The sequence below is a fragment of the Meles meles genome, chromosome 19 (genome assembly GCF_922984935.1).
Source record: "Meles meles chromosome 19, mMelMel3.1 paternal haplotype, whole genome shotgun sequence".
NCBI lineage: Eukaryota > Metazoa > Chordata > Mammalia > Carnivora > Mustelidae > Meles > Meles meles.
The window spans coordinates 42,439,753-42,457,390 of NC_060084.1; the positions used below are offsets into that span (position 1 = coordinate 42,439,753).

A 17,638-nucleotide genomic window follows, 5' to 3' on the forward strand; every position below is an offset into this window, starting at 1 on the left:
CCATCAAATCCAGGCCTTTATAAGTATTCATGCTCATAAGTGCTAGATGACACAGAAAATTAAGTAGAGAGCAACAGAAAATGCTCCCTCCCCTCTATTCCCCTGTGTTTCCAAAGTGGTTAAAGACAGGGAAAGAGGGATGGATGAAAGACGACCACATCTGACGGGGGCGCCTGGGTGGCTCAGTTGCTTGAGCATCTGACTTGTGACTTCCACTCAGGTATGATCTCAGGGTCCTGGGACAGAGCCCCACATCAGGTTCTGTGCTCAGCAGGGGAATCTGCTTCTCCTTCTCCCTCTGACCCTCTATCCAGCTTATGCTTTCTCTCTCTCTAATAAACAAACAAACAAAAAATATTGGAAAAGAAGAGAGAGAGAGAGAGAGAGAGAGATGACAGCATCCAGGATCTGGGGTGAGAGCATGAACTAGGTCATGTGACAGGTTGAGAGTTGCCAGGATCCTAGGAAACTGGTGTGGAAGGTCATTTCCTCATGGGTTCAGTGAAAGAGTGAAGGCCAAAAGCAAGAAGCCTGGAAACCATGCAGACACTCCTTATGGGAAGCAGATGACATGATCTTACACCCTTGCCTGTGCCCTTGTATCCTCCTGCGTGGGATCTATAGGACTTTCAGGGGTTGTTGGGGGAGCTGGTTCTCACCTGGAACTCCCTCCCCTGGCACAAGGCAGAGCAGAGTCCAATGGTGAAGACGGTCTGGCTCTCAATTTCGTATTTCAGCTCTTCCATTTACCAGCTGATTTTGGGCAAATTATTTAACTCCACCACACCTCAGTTTTCTCATCTACAGAATGGGGATAAGTGTGCCAAACTCACAGAATTCTCTTTATTACCTATATTCCCTATGCTGCACCTTTCATCCCCGTGACTTATTTATTTTATAACCGCATGCTCCTACCTCTTAATCCCCTCCACCCATTTCGTCCATCCCCACACATCCTCTCCCTTCTGGCAACCACTCATTTGTTCTCTGTGTTCATGAGTCTGTTTCACAGAATGTCTTCAGGATTAAATATGTTCATCTTTGTAAATCTCTTAGCACAGTACCTGATACACAGACTCACAGAAAGAGCAGAAAATGCTGGCTGGTGTGCCCATTTTCTATGTCCATTATAACATTTTATCACCAATGCGGTGGCTCAGCACAACATAAACTGAGCCTCTCACCATTCTGGAGGCCAGACGTCCAAAACCAGTATCACTGGTCTGAGGAAGACCCATTCCTTGCCTCGTCCAACTCCTGGTGGCTGCTGACATTCCTTGGCTTGTGGCCACCTCATTCCAGTCTCTGCCTGGTGATCATACCGTCTTCCCCTCTGCTGTCTGAAATCCCCCTCTACCTCCTTCTGACAGAATATCTGTGATCAGCTTTAAGGCCCACACAGATTATCCAGGATAACCTCCCCATCATAAGCTCCTTCATCACACCTGACAGGTCTTTTTCACCATACAGAGTGACCGTCACAGGTTCCAGAGATTAGGACGTGGATATCTTTTGGGGGGGGGACAATTACCCAGCCATCACAGTTGGTATTATTGACCAGAAGTGGGATCTGATGAACAGCAAACGGCTGGACAGAGTGAAGGAAGGAGAGGCCTCTGCAGAGGGAGGTTGGGGCACGTTACAAGCAGTGGGCCGCAAAACCCACGCTGCCCACTGAGAAGACCAACAGGGATAGGCCTGAAGAACATTCCCAAGGAGCTAGGCCTGGGCTACTCCTCCTTGTTCCTCCTCCTCAGTGGTGCAACAGCGCTGGGGATGCAGCGGGGAAGGGTAGAACTGGAGGCCATCGCTGTTGACTGGAACCGTGGGCAAGGCTGGGCCAGTGGCAACTAAAAGAGGACACGCAAGGGGGTGGCGGTCATCAGCTGTCACCTCCACACCTTCATTAGGTCACTGCGGGGGCTTAAAAAGGGTAACACACAAATGGAAGGACGGTGAACTCTGCTGGCCCAGGACAGCAGTGACATCCGAGTCCACCTGGATGCAGACTACTGGTCTACAACCATCTCTCTCACTCCCCAGAAGAGTTCCCTGTCTCTCTGGCATCCTGTGCTCTTCACGCAGTGGCATTTATTCAAAGTTACAGATCCCAAATCCCAGCCAATCTTCTCTGCCTACACTGCCACATTCTCCCGAATCCATGCCCTCATCGGTCCTCCCCTGGACGGTCGCAATGCATTTCTATTCTCTCTCTCTGCTTTCAACTTCTGGAGACCAGTCCTTCTGGAGACCACTCCCCACACGGTCGCAGTCTTCTCATATCATAAATCTCATCACATCACTCTCCTCTTATGGCCCAGAAGGGGATTCCCATTGCTTACGGATGGAATCCCAAGTCCCTACTGAAACCCAGCTAGTCTGCCACTGTCACAGCCCTGGTTTACCACACTCCGGTCACACCCGCCTTTCTGTCTCCTTCCCCTCCCCCTCCAGAGGTGCTTTCTGCCTTCTTGCATACCTGCCAGTTCCATAGGCCAGACTCCTCCTCTGCAGGAACTTCACAGTGGCCAGCCCCAGAATTCAGCCCAACCTCTCAGACATCAGCTAACAGTAACCACCGAGATGACTTCTCTGATGCCTCTGGCCAAAGAAATCCCTGCCATGTGGTGACCACTCTCCCTGCCACTGCCTGGCTTCATTCCCTTCAATGTTTCTCTCTGCAAAATGACTCCCATCTGTGTATTTGCTCGCTCTTGCCCATCTCTCTCCACCAGCATAAGACCACCCTCTGTGAGTGTGAGACCATGTTTGTCTTTGTGACCCTGATATCCCGGTGCTTGGCACAGATCCCACCATGTTCGAGGGAACAGACTCATATTTGTTGAACATGAATGAAACGATAGCTCTTTATTTACCATGAGTGCCACTACTGCTAAGTCCTGCATTCCCCTTCACTTTCGAATATTTTTTTTATCCACAATGCCGTTGTATCTGCCAAACAGGATCTAGGTCATAGAAGTATATTATCCTGATTTATCAATACTGGCGATGAGGGAAGATCCTGGCAGCTTCCTGCAAAAGTAGGAGTGTCTTAATCTACGAAAGAGCTCTCAAGTGATTCCTGCCTGGGATTTCTTAGGACAGTCCCAAAAGACGATAAAATGTGGCAGCTGGAAACCAAGATCTCCAAGCTTTTGAAAATCGATTTCTCTCCATTACAATTCTTCCACTCATCCATCCACACATCATCCAGGAAATAATTATCAAGTGTCTAGTATGTGACAGGCTCTCTGCCAGACCCTGGGAATACAATGGTGAACAAAACAGCCATTTCCTCTGCCACCTTTGTGGAGAGCCTCCAAGGGAGATGCACATTAAGCAAATCCTCACACAATAAATGGATTACAACACACTGCGATATGTGCTGTGAAAGAATTGTAAAAGATGTTACAATATAATAATTAGAAAACAAAATAAAAAAAAAAAAAACAAACCTAAGGGGTGCCTGGGTGGCTCAGCAGGTTAAAGCTTCTGCCTTTGGCTCAGGTCGTGATCCCAGGGTCCTGGGATCGAGCCCCATATCGGGCTCTCTGCTCGGCAGGGAGCCTGCTTCCCCACCCCCCCCCACTCTTTCTCAGCCTTCCTCTCTGCCTACTTGTGATCTCTGTCTGTCAAATAAATAAATAAAATCTTTTTTTTAAATAAATAAATAAAAATTTTAAAAAACTAAATCTGCAAGAGCACCAAAAATAAATTATTTAGGAATCAATGTAAGAAAAGATGTGTGAAAGCTCTCTCCTGCTGAGAGAAATTTAACACCTAAATCATGGAGCTATGTCACGTTCCCAGTCGGGAAGTTTCAATGTGATCCTGGTCAACAGTTCCAAATTGATCTATGAATACAACACAATCCCAATCAAAATCCTAGCAGGCTTCTCTGTAGAAACTGATTTATATGGCAATGCAAACGACCTGGAAGAGCCAAAGCAATCTTAGAAAAGAACAAAGCTAGAGAACTTACACCTCCTGATTTTGAGACTTATAAAACTACAGCTGCCAAGATGTGTGGAAATGAGGAAAGGAAAGACAAAGGATTGCTAGAACAGAACAGAAATTCAAGAAACAGACCCGCTCAGGGCACCTGGATGGCTCAGTTGATTAAGCACCTGCCTTTAGCTCGGGTCATGATCCCAGGGTCCTGCAATCGAGTCCTGCATCAGGCTCCTTGCTTGGTGGGGAGCCTGCTTCTCCCTCTCCTTCTGCCTGCCTGCCTGCCACTCCCCTTGCTTGTGCTCTCTCTCTGTCTCCCTGTGATAAATAAATTTAAAAAATCTCTTTAAAAAAGAAGAAGAAGAAACAGATCCACTCAGATACAATCAATTCATTTGCAGTAAACATATCAAGGTAATTCAGAAAGGAAAATAAAGTCTGGAACTGGATAGGTAGGTAAAGATTTCTTAGGACATAAAAGCACAAAACATAAAAGGAAAACTAAATGAATTAGACTCTATCAAAGTTAGACTTTACCAAAATTCAAATTTTTTTTTGTTCTTCAAGAGATAATTAAGAAAATGTAAACACAAGTCATATAGTGGGAGAAAATAGAATACATATATCTAACAGATGAGCAGTACTCAGAACATAATAATGAACTTTCAGAGCTCAGTAATATGAAAATAATCTCATTTTTTAAAAAATGGACAAAAGACTCAGACACTTCACAAAAGACACAGAGATGGCCAATAAGTACTTGAAAATATGTTCAACATCAACAGTCATCAGGGAAATGCTAATTAAAACCACAATGAGGTACCATGTCACATAATTTGAATGCCAAAAACTCAAGACTAACAAATACCAAGGGTTGGCGATGATGTGGAGCAACTGGAAAGCTCATACACTGCCAGAGGAATAAAAATGGCACAGCCACCTTGGAAAACGGGCAGTTTCTTTAAAAATTAAGCAAAAAGATGACCACAGAGCCCAGCAAATATAGGTATTTTCCCAAGAGAACTGAAAACAGCTATCTCACAAAGACCTAAACAACAATGTATGTAGCAGCTTTGTTCACACTAGCCAAAAACCGAAAAACAAAAACAAAACCCAAAAAACCAAATGTCTATTAACAGGTGAATGGATAAATAACTATAAAATGGCGATGGAACAGAAAACTATTCAGCAACAGTGCTCTGAGAACATCTGATAAGAGAATCTAACTGAACCTAGGAGGTCAGGGACAGCTTTCTTAAGGAGAAGGTGGGTATCTGAAGGAAGGCTGGAGCCTGCCCAGGGAAGTGGAGGAGGTAATGAGAAATAAAGAGCACTGCAGGCAGCGGCTTGGTCAAGAGCCCCTGGCAGAGGAAAGGTAGCACATACACAGAAGCGAGAGGTGGTCTCGCTTAGAGAGCAAGGAGAGAGAAGAGAGATAGGAATTGAGGCATGGAAGGGCCATGCCAGGAAGCCCTTATAGGCCTTGTTAAGAGTTTTGATGTTTATCCACAAGGCTATAAGAAACCTCAGAAAGCGTTCTAAACAAGAAGGTGATATAACCGGCTCGACATTTTTAAGCCCACTAGCTACAGTATGGAGAATTAGCTGTCAGGGTGTGAATGGCTGGGAAGGAGCTGGTCACGGCCCCTGCCAAACTCCTGGTAACAGATTGTGGCTTATACTGGGATAGGATGATGGAGATAGGCAGGAATGGATGCCTTCAATGGGCTCTGAGAAGCATGTGGGACTGTACTGAGGGGATAAGGCAGAAGACAGTATTGGCACTGACTCCAAGGTTATGGCTCAGGGGATGGAACGGGAAGAGTCCATGCCCCAACACAGAGAATGCTAGAAGGAAGCCTCATTTGATGGAGGTCTTAAGTCAGCTCTGGACACACTGAATTTGATGTGCCTGGGAGACATCCGAATGACAATGTCTACCAGGCATTTGGACACGTGAATGTCAAAGTTCACAGGAGCCCAGAATAGATTCAAAACTGGGTTTTATGAAGATGATAATTAACACAGCAGGAATGCATAAAACAGATTAGAGAGAACATAGGACCAGGATAAGAGACAACCTGGAACCAAATCTTAAGGGACTCGAGCATTTAGAGGATGACCAGGGAAATGTGGGCTAGTGAAGGTCACTAAGAAGTGACCTGGGAAAAGGCTAGGAAACCAGAAGAACATAATATAGGAGAACTCATGGAAGGAGAATGTTTTCAAGAAGGCTATGGAAACTGTGTTGAAGGCTAATACAAGAGGAATAAAATGTCCACTGAATTTAGGAGCATAGAGAACACTGCCAATCTTAGGAGGAAGAGATCCTACGGAAAAATAGGGATATAACCCAGATGAGAGTGGGCAGGGGATAAGAGCAGTGAATAAGGAAGTAGAGAAAGTGATCATATATAATTTTAAATAATGGGCCCAACTTCCTATTTTAAAGCTGGGTTGTAATGATGATGATGAAAGAAAACAACTTGGACGAGATTGTGAAAGACATCGCCTTTGTGAAAGCTCAGCCCTTGAATTCAGCCTGAGAGGTTGCATTTCCTTTTCCTGTGACATAGGTGGGCGTTGTGAGTCATGAGTTCAAAGTTTCCTTTATTATGTTACCTTCATAACTACCCTGAATGTGGAGGATGGGGTTCACTGGCCCCTTCAACATAGGTGACATGCCAGTGACAGGAGGAAGGCACAGAGCAGGGGAAGGACATGCAGAAATAAAACAGTGGTCCTACTCCTCAACATCCATGTGCCCGAAGCTTCTGCTGGGCCATTAAATCCAGATCCTCAAGAATAGTTGCAAAAAATCTTAAAAGCAAAATGACTATTTTTGGTAGCAAGCAACAGAGAATGGTCTCTTCCTTAGTTCCCATTTATCTGGGAAGTGCACGTGTGTGCCAGGAGAAGGAGATAAATGCAAAGATCAAACTCCTTGGTTCTAGAGGAGGATAGAGCTGAAGAAAAAGAAAAGCTAAATATTAAGATCTCCGGACCCCGGGGTTCTAAGCTACAAAACTAATGACTGACTGAGAAAATGACTGAGCAAACAATGGGGGTGAGTATAAGTGCCAGGGAAAGAATTCTGAGAGCAGGGATCAGGCCACAGAGGGCAAAACAGACAGCCATTCCCTAAGCCAAGAGGAAAACGTGTTCTGGTTTCCTCAGATGTGTGTATTTGGACAGGAATCGAGGAGCTTCTAACCTGGATCTCCACAAAGGGGGAAAAGTGAGGAAGGAGCAAGGGTGGCTCAAAGGCTGGACCCAGCCTACAGGGAGAGGGAACACCCGGGGGAAAGACACAGGAGCCTGAGTCCAACTCCCCTATAGAAAGCCACACAGGCACATCCCGTCTCCTGAATCCCTGACACTCCCCCAAGTCAGACAGCACATCAGTGCCCTCAGCCTCTGGATATTTTAGCAAGTGGCTCACTCTCTCTAAGGCTGCCAGCAGGCTTCCAGTTATGGGCACCCACTAAGCACTCAGCGCTGGCCCATATGCTTCATACATGCTATCTCATCTACACCTCACTGAAACCCTGGGAGGTAAGTATTCCCATCCTCACTTGACCGAAAAGGAAGCTCAAATTCAGAAAAGTCCTCGGCCCCAAGGCCCCAGGAAAGGGACTTGGGTTTGAGCCCACACCTGCATGACTCTAAAACCCATTTCCACCAGAACAAGACTCAGGCTAGGCGAAACCCATCTGTCTCAATCAGGAGAGCAAAAGAAACCTGTTGGGGGCAGAGGACAAGAGACCACATAGAAAAGAAAAAAACTGAAGACTACAAGGGAAAGAGGAAACTTCTTTTCTGAAAATGAGAAGAATTACAAAAGAAATTGCCTAGAAAAGAGAAGATAAGATCATCTGACTTGAGAAATAGGAAAAATGCCTGGGAATGAAAAAAATACTTCAGGACCCAGGGACAGAGAAGCTGGGTTTGGAAGTCAGAGCGAGGATCTCTAGGGGGAGATTGAAGATGCTGGCGGGTGCCCCATCCTTCAGGTTTGAGAGGAGACAGCGTTCAATTACTGACCTTCCTCTCTCTGGTCACATGACTTGTGTTAGTATAAAAGCTTTCTACCAGCGGGTTCCTTACAATTTTTTCCTGTGTGAAATGGGCAGTAGCAGTGACTAAAGTGCTGTTCCTCTTTCCCAGAAGATTTCAGACTTCCCTTCAGGACCAATCCCAAGAAGCCATCTCTCTGGATTGAAGACAAGGCAAGGTGGCTGGCTCAGTGCTTGTGCTCTGGGAAGTGATGCTAGGATCTGGAGTGGAGGGGGAGGTGCCGGGGGGGCTGCTGGAAGCCTGTGAGAAACTGGATGTGAGGCTCATACCTGGAAACAGGAGCCAGTGGAGGTGGGATCGAGGAAACAGACTGGGACCTCAAGCCCAGAGAGAGGATGGAGGGGCCGGGCTGTGTTTGGGCAGCAAGGGTTACAAGCCAAGTGGAACCTGAGTGATCCCTTTAAGAGTTCTTCTGCTGAGAGTCAAAACACTGGACTTTCATGAATATGCTCTAAAGTCTTTGAGGGGACAAGCCCCAAAAGATAACACAGGCTCACCCTTCCTTCCCTCTGCCCCTCCCTTACACCTCCTTAGCTTCCTCTTTTCAGTACTAGTCCCAGAGTCCGGCATTGGTCAGGGGAGAAAAAGGCGGAGGAGAATCTGTATTCTGCAAAAGGAAAGGAAGAGGAGGTAGGGGGATGGGTTGCGGGGGGCGAGGCACCTGCTTCCTGGGCGTGTGGCGGGATCCGGTGGAGAGCCGGCACTGGGTCTCACGGCCTGGGTTCTCCCGAGAGGTAGCTCACGGCCCTCCCCTCATGAGATGAGGCTTGACTTTTCTCTCCGCAGATCTCTAGTAAAGAACTTAAGGAAAGGTGGAAGCTGATAACTGTAGCTTCCTGTATCTTTGAGGAGAGGAGAAAGCCAAGGGTTGGTCCCCCCCAGAGACACATGATGGCAAACGTAATAACTACTGCTTAATATCCCGCCCCAGGCAAAGTCAATAATTGCTCTGGGCAGTTCTGGCAGGTGGTGTGAGCAAGCGGTGGTGGCAACAGAAAGCTTTGGCCTGGGAAGGGGAGGGCACCAGGGAGGATGTCTCCATCCTGAACCAGAGCTGGGAGAGGGGGGCCGCGGGCTGGGAGTGGGACCTCCTGACCCTGCCCTTTTCCAACCTCTTCCAGAGCCATCATGACCGGCTGGCGCAACGCCCTCATCTTCACGGCCTACATCGTCATCTTCCTCACCGGTCTCCCTGCCAACCTCCTGGCCCTGCGGGCCTTCATAGGACGCGTCCGCCAGCCCCACCCGGCCCCCATCCACATCCTCCTGCTCAGCCTGACGCTGGCAGACCTCCTGCTGCTGGTACTGCTGCCCTTCAAGATGATCGAGGCTGCGTACGACTTCCGCTGGTATCTCCCTGAGTTGCTCTGTGCCCTCACGGGCTTCGGCTTCTACAGCAGCATCTACTGCAGCACGTGGCTCCTGGCGGGCATCAGCATCGAGCGCTACCTGGGAGTGGCTTTCCCCGTGCAGTACAAGCTGTCCCGCAAGCCTCTGTACGGAGTGATTGCTGCCGTGGTGGCCTGGATCATGTCCTTTGGTCACTGCACCATTGTGATCATCGGTCAGTACTGGAACTCAACCCGGAATGACACGATTGAGGACGGCATCACTTGCTACGAGAACTTCAACGAATATCAGCTGGAGCTGGTGCTCTCGGTGCGGCTGGAGCTGTGCCTCTTCCTCTTCTTTGTCCCCATGGTGATCACCATCTTCTGCTACTGGCGCTTCGTGTGGATCATGCTCACCCAGCCCCACGTCGGGGCCCAGAGGCGGCGCAGAGCTGTAGGGCTGGCTGTCGTGACGCTTCTTAATTTCCTGGTGTGCTTCGGGCCTTACAACATATCCCACCTGGTGGGGTTTTTCACGAAGAAGAGCCCCCGGTGGCGGGCTGAAGCCGTGGTGTTCAGTTCCCTCAATGCCAGTCTGGACCCCCTGCTTTTCTATTTCTCTTCGTCAGCTGTGCGCAGAGCCTTTGGAAAGGGGCTGCAGATCCTGCGGCATCGGGGTTCTTCCCTGCTGGGGCGCAGAGGCCAAGAGACAGCAGAGGGGACAAATGTGGACAGGGGTGTGAGTCAAGCAGAGGGAGCTCCGAGTTCTGACTTCACCACAGACTAAGAGAGCTCTAGACCTTTGGAGGCACTCTGGGTGACACAGGCATTGAACAAGCTGGGAGAGGGGGAAACACAGGGTTCCCGTCCCAGGGTCAGAAATCCACAGACCAAGCCACTGCTGGGGCTGTAAAAAAATCTCTCTCCGCGGCTTGGCATCCCTCTCTGACTGAAGTTTTCTTCCCAAAGGAGCACAGCTCCAGGACAAAAGGAGAAATGGTTAGGCCTAGCAGCACTCTCAGACCGGGGTTTCGGAAGCAATGTAGCTAACACAAATTCAGTCCTGTGAGATAGTTGGGAGCTGGGAATGATCAGGCTGAAGCAGAATCCTAAAGGAATCTTGCTACACACCTTGAAACAGCACCTAGACACTGGTCTAGCTGTGGACACTAGAAAGGAGACAACAGGAAAGAGATGGACAAGAACATCAAATGAGGTCAAGGAAGACTATGAGTCAACAGGACTAAGCGGGAGGACTGAGGACTGTGCCTTCTAACAATCTAGGTTTGTACTGTATTGCTTTGACCTGCCGCTTTGTAAGTATGCTCCAGTCATCACGTGTGTATCTTGTCTCCCCGTATTACACCTGCCTGAAGTCTGGGTCCTGTCTTCTCCCTCTGTGGCACCTCCACACAGGTCAGGACACAGCCTGGCCAGTCGGAGGTCAACACAGACTAGCACAGGAGTAGACAACCTGGACTGGCAGATTGAAAATAAAGATGGTAAAACTCTGAAGTGAGTGTCCACAATTTCTGTGCTTTTCTACAGGTTTGGGGAGGGTGAATATGCAAGGCAGAAGCCGACTCAGCCGCACAGGGGGAAGGTGATGCATGTCAAACCACAGAAGTATTTTAAGGTCAGGGTGTAATGAGTGGAGTTGGCGGGGGGTGGAATCCTGTTTCCATTGGTGAACAGAGACGGGACTTAGAAAGAGAGTCGGGGGTGAATCCTGACTTAACATCATCAGGTGGACAGGGGCGTAACCACATGACTCTCCCACTTAGAAACCTGCAGTGCTTTCCTATTGTCCAAAGTTTTGGTCCCAGGAGCTCTTGTCCTATCATTCTATTGCCCACTTCTATCCTGTCTCCCTGCCCAATCCCACCTTCCATTTCTCCACAATAAGGACCCCTCGGCCACTCTCTCGTTAACTGCCCCTAGACCCAGCCTAGTGGTCTGCAAGAGAGGTCATACAGGAGAACTGCATGCAGACGTACAAAAATAGTGCACATGGCCCCCTACAATCTACTGGCTCTTTAGGGGTGAGACAGCAGATGAGCTTGGAAAAGCTGCCCAGTGAGTATGCTAGGCAGCTCAGGAAAGGAATCGCTGGCCCAGCTCGGAGGTCCAATCTGTCCAAGAAAGCGTCCTTCAGAGATACCCTTCCTGCTTCTAAGTCCCTCCCAGTGCAACCCCACACTCCCTCAATTCCTGCTTACTTTTTCCACTTTCATAAAACCCTACTCAATATTCACTTTCTCCAGAAGGATTTGCTTTATTATTCCCACCCAACGGAGAGCTCACTTTCGCTGTTTTCCTTCCTCAAACACCACTGGACTGGAGTAAGAGCCCTGACTTCACTGTTGGTCCTGCTTCATAGCTGGATGGCCTTGAGCAAGTCCCGACCTCCAGCCTCTATTTCCAAACCATAATCACGAGGATGACAGACGCCTCTCGGGGTTATTCTGCAGTGCCAGTCAGACTATGTATTTAAAATTGCTGAGGGGCGCCTGGGTGGCTCAGTGGGTTAAGCCTCTGCCTTTGGCTCGGGTCATGATCTTAGGGTCCTGGGATCGAGCCCCGCATTGGGTTCTCTGCTCAGCAGGAAGCCTGCTTCCCCCTCCCTCTCTCCGCCTGCCTCTCTGCCTACTTATGATCTGTCTGTCAAATAAATAAATAAAATCTTTAAAAAAATAAATAAAATAAAATAAAATTGCTGAAAAACCTTATAGTAACACTTAGCTTTAAGATAGTAACCCAAGTGAAACACAGCTATACCCCTGCTTAGAAGAAATATAGTAAGTAGAAATTTAAAATGATGGAAATCACATATTAGAGAGCCAACTATATAGGCTGCTTTGACAGTAATGTGTGAGAAAGGAATCGGGTATTTCCTGCTGACTGTACATCTGGGGATGTATTACACCTTCCAAAAAAGCTAATTTGATTTTGGATGCCATTAAAAGAAATAGAATCTAAACAAGTTGAGGATAATCCCACTTCACTAATGTCTTAAATCAGTGGCGTGTTCAGCATCTGAGCAGCACATTTTTAAGAAGATTTATTTATTTATTGGGGGGGCGAGTGGAGGTAGGGGCAAAGGGAGAGAATCTTTCAAGCAGACTCCTCGCTGAGTGAGGAGTCTGAGGACCCCACATCCCATGAAATCGCAACCTGGCTGAAACCAAGAGTCAGACACTCAACCAACTGAGCCACTCAGGTGCCCCATGAATAGTACATTTTAAAAAAGACATTAACTTGGGGGTGCCTGGCCTGCTCAGTCAGTACAGCATGTGAGTCTTGATCTCAGAGTTGTGAGTTTGAGCCCCATGCTGGGTGCAGACATAACTTAAAAATAAAATCTTTAAAAAAGAAAAAAAGACATTAATGCAAGGAATCAAGCCCAGGAGAATTAACCAAAATGTTTCGGAGATTTAAAACCATATAATGACAATGACGATTGATAACAGTGACATGTAATAAAAGCCAGACACTGTTCCAGAGAAGTAGCCTGAGATGATTAAGGGAGCTTCTCAAGGTCAGCAAGTGAGAGAAAGCATGAATCTAGGTCTGCCTTTCTCCAAAGTGCCTGCTGTTTTCATTGACTCATGAGAAGCAAGTAAGAGAATTCTGGATATGTGGCTGAACCAAGATGAGGTCCATCACACGGAAGACGCGTTCTAAGTAGCTCCACGGGGAAGAACAACGACCACGCACAGGAGAAGCAGGGAGCTGCCTCTCAAACAGTCAGGGCTGTTTAAAGATTTTATTTATTTATTTGACAGAGAGAGAGAGATCACAAGTAGGCAGACAGGCAGGCAGAGAGAGAGGGGGAAGCAGGCTCCCTGCTGAGCAGAGAGCCCGATGCGGGGCTCGATCCCAGGAGCCTGGGACCATGACCTGAGCCAAATGCAGAGGCTTAACCCACTGAGCCACCCACGTGTCCCCCGTCAGGGCTGTTTAAATGGAACTGAGCTAACTCAACAAGGAAATCACTCCCCAGTTCCAGCAATACTGAAATGGAAGATAGAAAACACCCATCTTGGGACATTGAGGAAACACACATCTGATAAGAGTCAAACCAGTTAACTGCTAACCCCCTTCCAGCTCAGAGATTCCCAGGGTTTCAGAGACACAGCTGCTCTTCCTAATCACAAAAGTGAAAGAAAATTTCCCGACCTGGTCTGAGATTTTCAGGGTAAAATCTTTGCTACTCACTAACAAGTAGTTGGTCTGTATAAAAGTCACTTGATATACAGCCCATTTCTGGGAAATTAATAATTCATTTGTTCGACAAATATGTATTGGTACCTACTATGAGCCAGATACTTTTCCTAGGGATACAGTACATAACAGACAAGGGACCTGCCTTCTTGGGGCTTCCATTCCAGTATGAAAAAATTGTTAATAAACAAGCAAACAAATAAGGTAATTTCAGAATGTGCCAAATGGTTTTTACAACTGGGCTAAAATAGGAACATGGGAGAAAGTCTAACGAGAGGTTAAGGGAGTTTAGCAGATTCTCCTGAGTCAGTGATGTTCAGCAGAGAGCTGAATGATGAGAAGTTGCCATATGAAGGCCCACGGAAAGAGCATTCCAGAAACAGGAACCGCTGATGCAAAGGGAAGGAGGAGGGAGAAAACCTTAGCTTCCTAAAGGCTGACAGAAGGCTAGTGTGGGGCTTGAGCAGTGGTCTACAAACTTGGGCATATATGAGAATCACGTGGAGAGTTTACATCCCCACAGTTTCAGAATGAGTGGGTCTGGGATGGGACCCAAGAGACTGTAGTTCCAACCATCCTGGGTGATACTGATGCTGGTCGCCACGACCACACTTAGAGAACCAGTGCGCTGGAACACAGTGACCTAAGTCACTAAGTCTCCCTAAGGAGAGAGCTACGGAAGATGAAGTCAAGGAGGTCAGCAGGGACCAGATCATGCAAACCTTTTAGGCCATAAATAGAAGTCTGAATTTATTCTAAGAGCTTTGGAAGCCATTCAAGAGTTTTTAAGCAAGAAAGCAGAATGGTCTAATTTCTGTCTTAAGTCAATCACTCCTGTATCCGTGCCCACCACTGAAGGGAGATGTTTATTAGGATCAAGGAGAGACTGCATATGCCAGAGCTAAGAACCATACCATACCACAGCAAGCATTCAGGCTTTGCATCAGACTGGTAGCTCCCTGACAGTAGGGACTGTTTCTTCTTTCACTAGAATTGGCTGTCCAAGGACCAAACAGCCAAGAGGAGGCCCTTCTAAGTTATTATAAATCTATTTGATAAACAGATGTCCCTAGCGTGTGCTAGAAAATGTTTAACAACTAGGTTTCGGGATTGCTGGAGGAGGGGGTTGGTAGAATGGGTAACAGCAGGGTGGGGGGTGGCAAAGCCCTGATTTGTAGCACTTGCCAGTTTCCGTGGTATATACACTCCCCCGAGGGCTGGTTTCTACCAACATCGAGATGCTGAATGTGGGTCTGGCAAGCGAGGTTTATAATCAGTTCTTGCAAGCCAGAATCACTGGACGTACCTCCCGGCACGTATGCTCAAGTGGCAGACAGAACACATCCTGTTTGAGAACATTTTCTCTCTCCCTGGCTACCTGTAGTACAAGGCTCTGGCACAGGCCTTTTGACATAATAAACACTGGCTAAATGTGGTTCGCTGGGCCTGATCCAAGAGGATCCGGGTGTCTGTGTGATTGTGAGACTTCTCTGAATCTGCTGTAGGATGACAGATGGGTAAACAGAAATATTAGTGCCTGGTTAATGAATAACACAGACGGCAGCCTAGAGCCAGCCACCAGGAAACAGGAGTGGAGGGAGCTGGCTCAGCCCGACTTGGGGGCCTGACCAGCAGGAAAGGGGAACCTGGCATTGACTATTTCACTTCCTCTTTCTGGAAAAGATGCTGTTGTGCCCCTTCCTCAGAAATTCTCATCTGACCACACAGCTAGAGCTCTCCTGTAGTAGGGTTGTGTGTGCTGATCGCTGTGGTCCAAGAAGGCAGGGGTGGGCAGGCTGGAGAGTGTCTGAAGGAAAACAGACAGCCAAGATTCGAATCACTCCCTTAGACTTCCCCGCCCCTTACCTCCAGGTTTTTGTCAGTTCTCCCTTTTTTTTTTTTTCAGCTTTCTCTACCTTCTGTGGTTAAATACTTTGGCCCCATTTTTTTTTCATTTTTTTCTCTAGTCACAGGAAATGAGGACATTTCTCATCTACAAATTGCACATTCGACCAGGAAATTGGGCCAAAGATCTCTAAGTCCTCAGTACAGGCAGTCCAGTAACCTACTTGGCAAAGGTTTCAATGTCTGGTAAAGAAGAAGATGGGAGGTCGGAGAGGGAAGGGGGTGTGGCATGGGCAGCTGTGCCCAAGGAGGGGCTGCCCCAAGTTCCAGTAAAATCTCAGGCTCCCTCTCCCCAGAAGTTGTCCCCTGCCATCTGGGAGGCCGCACTAGGTTCAGCCTGAAGGAGACAGTGTTAGGAAAGTTAATATACTGCTCTCAAATCTATATTTTTTTAAAAAATATTTATTTACTTATTTATTTATTTGACAGACAGAGATCACAAGTAGGCAGAGAGGCAGGCAGGGGCGGGGTGGGGGAAGTAGACTCCCTGTTGAGCAGAGAGCCCCATGCAGGGCTCGATCCCAGGACCCTGAGATCATGATCTGAGCCGAAGGCAGAGGCTTAACCCAGGCACCCCTCAAATCTAGATATTTGAAATAAAAAGCCAGTATGCACATACTGTAGTCTAGAGTCTCTGAAGTTTCACAGCAGACATTACATTGTTCAACCTTCCATGGGTATAAGCATTTGTTAACCCACAAAAGTTTGCTGAGGCCTACTATGTGTCAGGCCCTGCTCCGGGTGCTAAAAACACAGCAGCAAAGAAGAAGATTCCTGCTCTCACGCAGCTCACACTCCAGTGGGAAAGCGCAACAGGGAGACTAATACAAAGACACTCTGAGGCAGGGCTAAGAGCTGTGAAGACACTAGGGATAGAGAATGACCTCAGGAAGGGGAAGAGGTGGCTGCTTTTGAATGAACGGCTTGGAAAGTCCTCTCCAAAGTGACATCTGAGTTGCAACCAGAATGCCAAGAAGGAATCATGTATGCCAAGCACTGGCATGCCAAGGTTGGGGAAGGGGGATGAGGAATGCTCCAAGCAAAGTGTTCAACACAGTGCAAGGCTTGAATAAGCTGAATGTGCACAAAGAACACAAAGGCCAGGGTGACTGGGGCTTAGTGATGGCTAGAAGAGTGAGCAAGGGTCAGATCACAGGGGTTCACAAAGGTTTATGCTAAGCAGCGCCTCAGGGGGCCACGTGGGTGGCTCCATCAGTTAAGCATCTGCTTTCAGCTCAGGTCATAATCTTGGGGTCCTGGGATCGAGCCCTGCATCGGGCTCCCTGCTCAGCGGGGAGCCCGCTTCTCCCTCTCCCTCTGCTTGTGCACTTTCTCTCTGTCAAATAAATAAATAAAATCTTTAAGCAGCAGCCGCAGCAGCAGCACAGCAGCTGCCTTCTCCCTACTTAACAACAAGAAATGCTGAGGCCCAGAGAGGCTAAGTGTCAGCGTTCAACCCCCATTGAGATGGGTTTTCTGACCCCAGCTCTGGGACCCCAGAAATGAGAAGCACACACTCTCTTTCATTCTCTCAATCTGTTACCCCACTGCGGAAGAGAAAGGTGGGCAGGACACACGATCCATGCCATGGGCTTTTTGCGGGCGGGGGGGGGGGATAGAAAGTCGTGGAGGGAGGGAAAGACTGATTGGCAAGATTCTAAGGAAAATAGGAACCCGAGGCAGAACAGATGCCTGAGTGTGAGAGCAGAGACCGGCATGGAGAGCCAGCTTCTGGGACGGAGCCATGGCCGAGGAGAGGTGGGATGCCTGGGCTCTGAGGAAGAGATAGAGGTAAAGAGACATCCCATGCTGTCCCCATGTCCGCTGGCCTGGAACAAAAACAGCAGAGTAAGGACAGAATCGTGACTCCTTAAGGAATCGTAGAAAGCCTCCAGTCCAGTGATTCTCAACCGAGGCTGCACGCTGGAGCCACCTGAGGAACTTCTAAAAATGCCAGTGCATTTGGGTGTTTTATTTAGTTAAAGGTCCCCAGGTGCTCGGGAAGCTCAGAGGGTCGCGAATCACTGTATCTGGCCCTGATGTTCTGCTGGACCAGGCAGCTGGCTTCCCAGGAAGGCAGCAGGGCATGGTGACGGGCTCTATATTCAAGCTTACACTGTGCACCTCAACTTTTCTGGGCTTTAGTTTTC

General features: G+C 48.0%; 1 protein-coding gene across 3 annotated transcripts; it reads left to right on the forward strand.

Annotated features, from left to right (window-relative positions):
- The first annotated feature begins 8,062 nt into the window (after window positions 1-8,062).
- Window positions 8,063-10,866, forward strand: LOC123931545 (free fatty acid receptor 2-like). 3 transcript variants are annotated; one of them, XM_045988829.1, is made up of 3 exons: window positions 8,063-8,185; window positions 8,563-8,658; window positions 9,150-10,866. In XM_045988829.1, the coding sequence occupies exon 3, from the start codon at window positions 9,157-9,159 to the stop codon at window positions 10,144-10,146; it is 990 nt and encodes a 329-aa protein (XP_045844785.1). In that variant the 5' UTR covers window positions 8,063-8,185; window positions 8,563-8,658; window positions 9,150-9,156; the 3' UTR covers window positions 10,147-10,866. The 3 variants fall into 3 exon arrangements, with proteins under 3 accessions (XP_045844785.1, XP_045844783.1, XP_045844786.1); XM_045988827.1 differs by lacking the exon at window positions 8,563-8,658 and having other exon boundaries at window positions 8,075-8,185; XM_045988830.1 differs by lacking the exon at window positions 8,563-8,658 and having other exon boundaries at window positions 8,085-8,180.
- The last annotated feature ends 6,772 nt before the right edge of the window (window positions 10,867-17,638 follow it).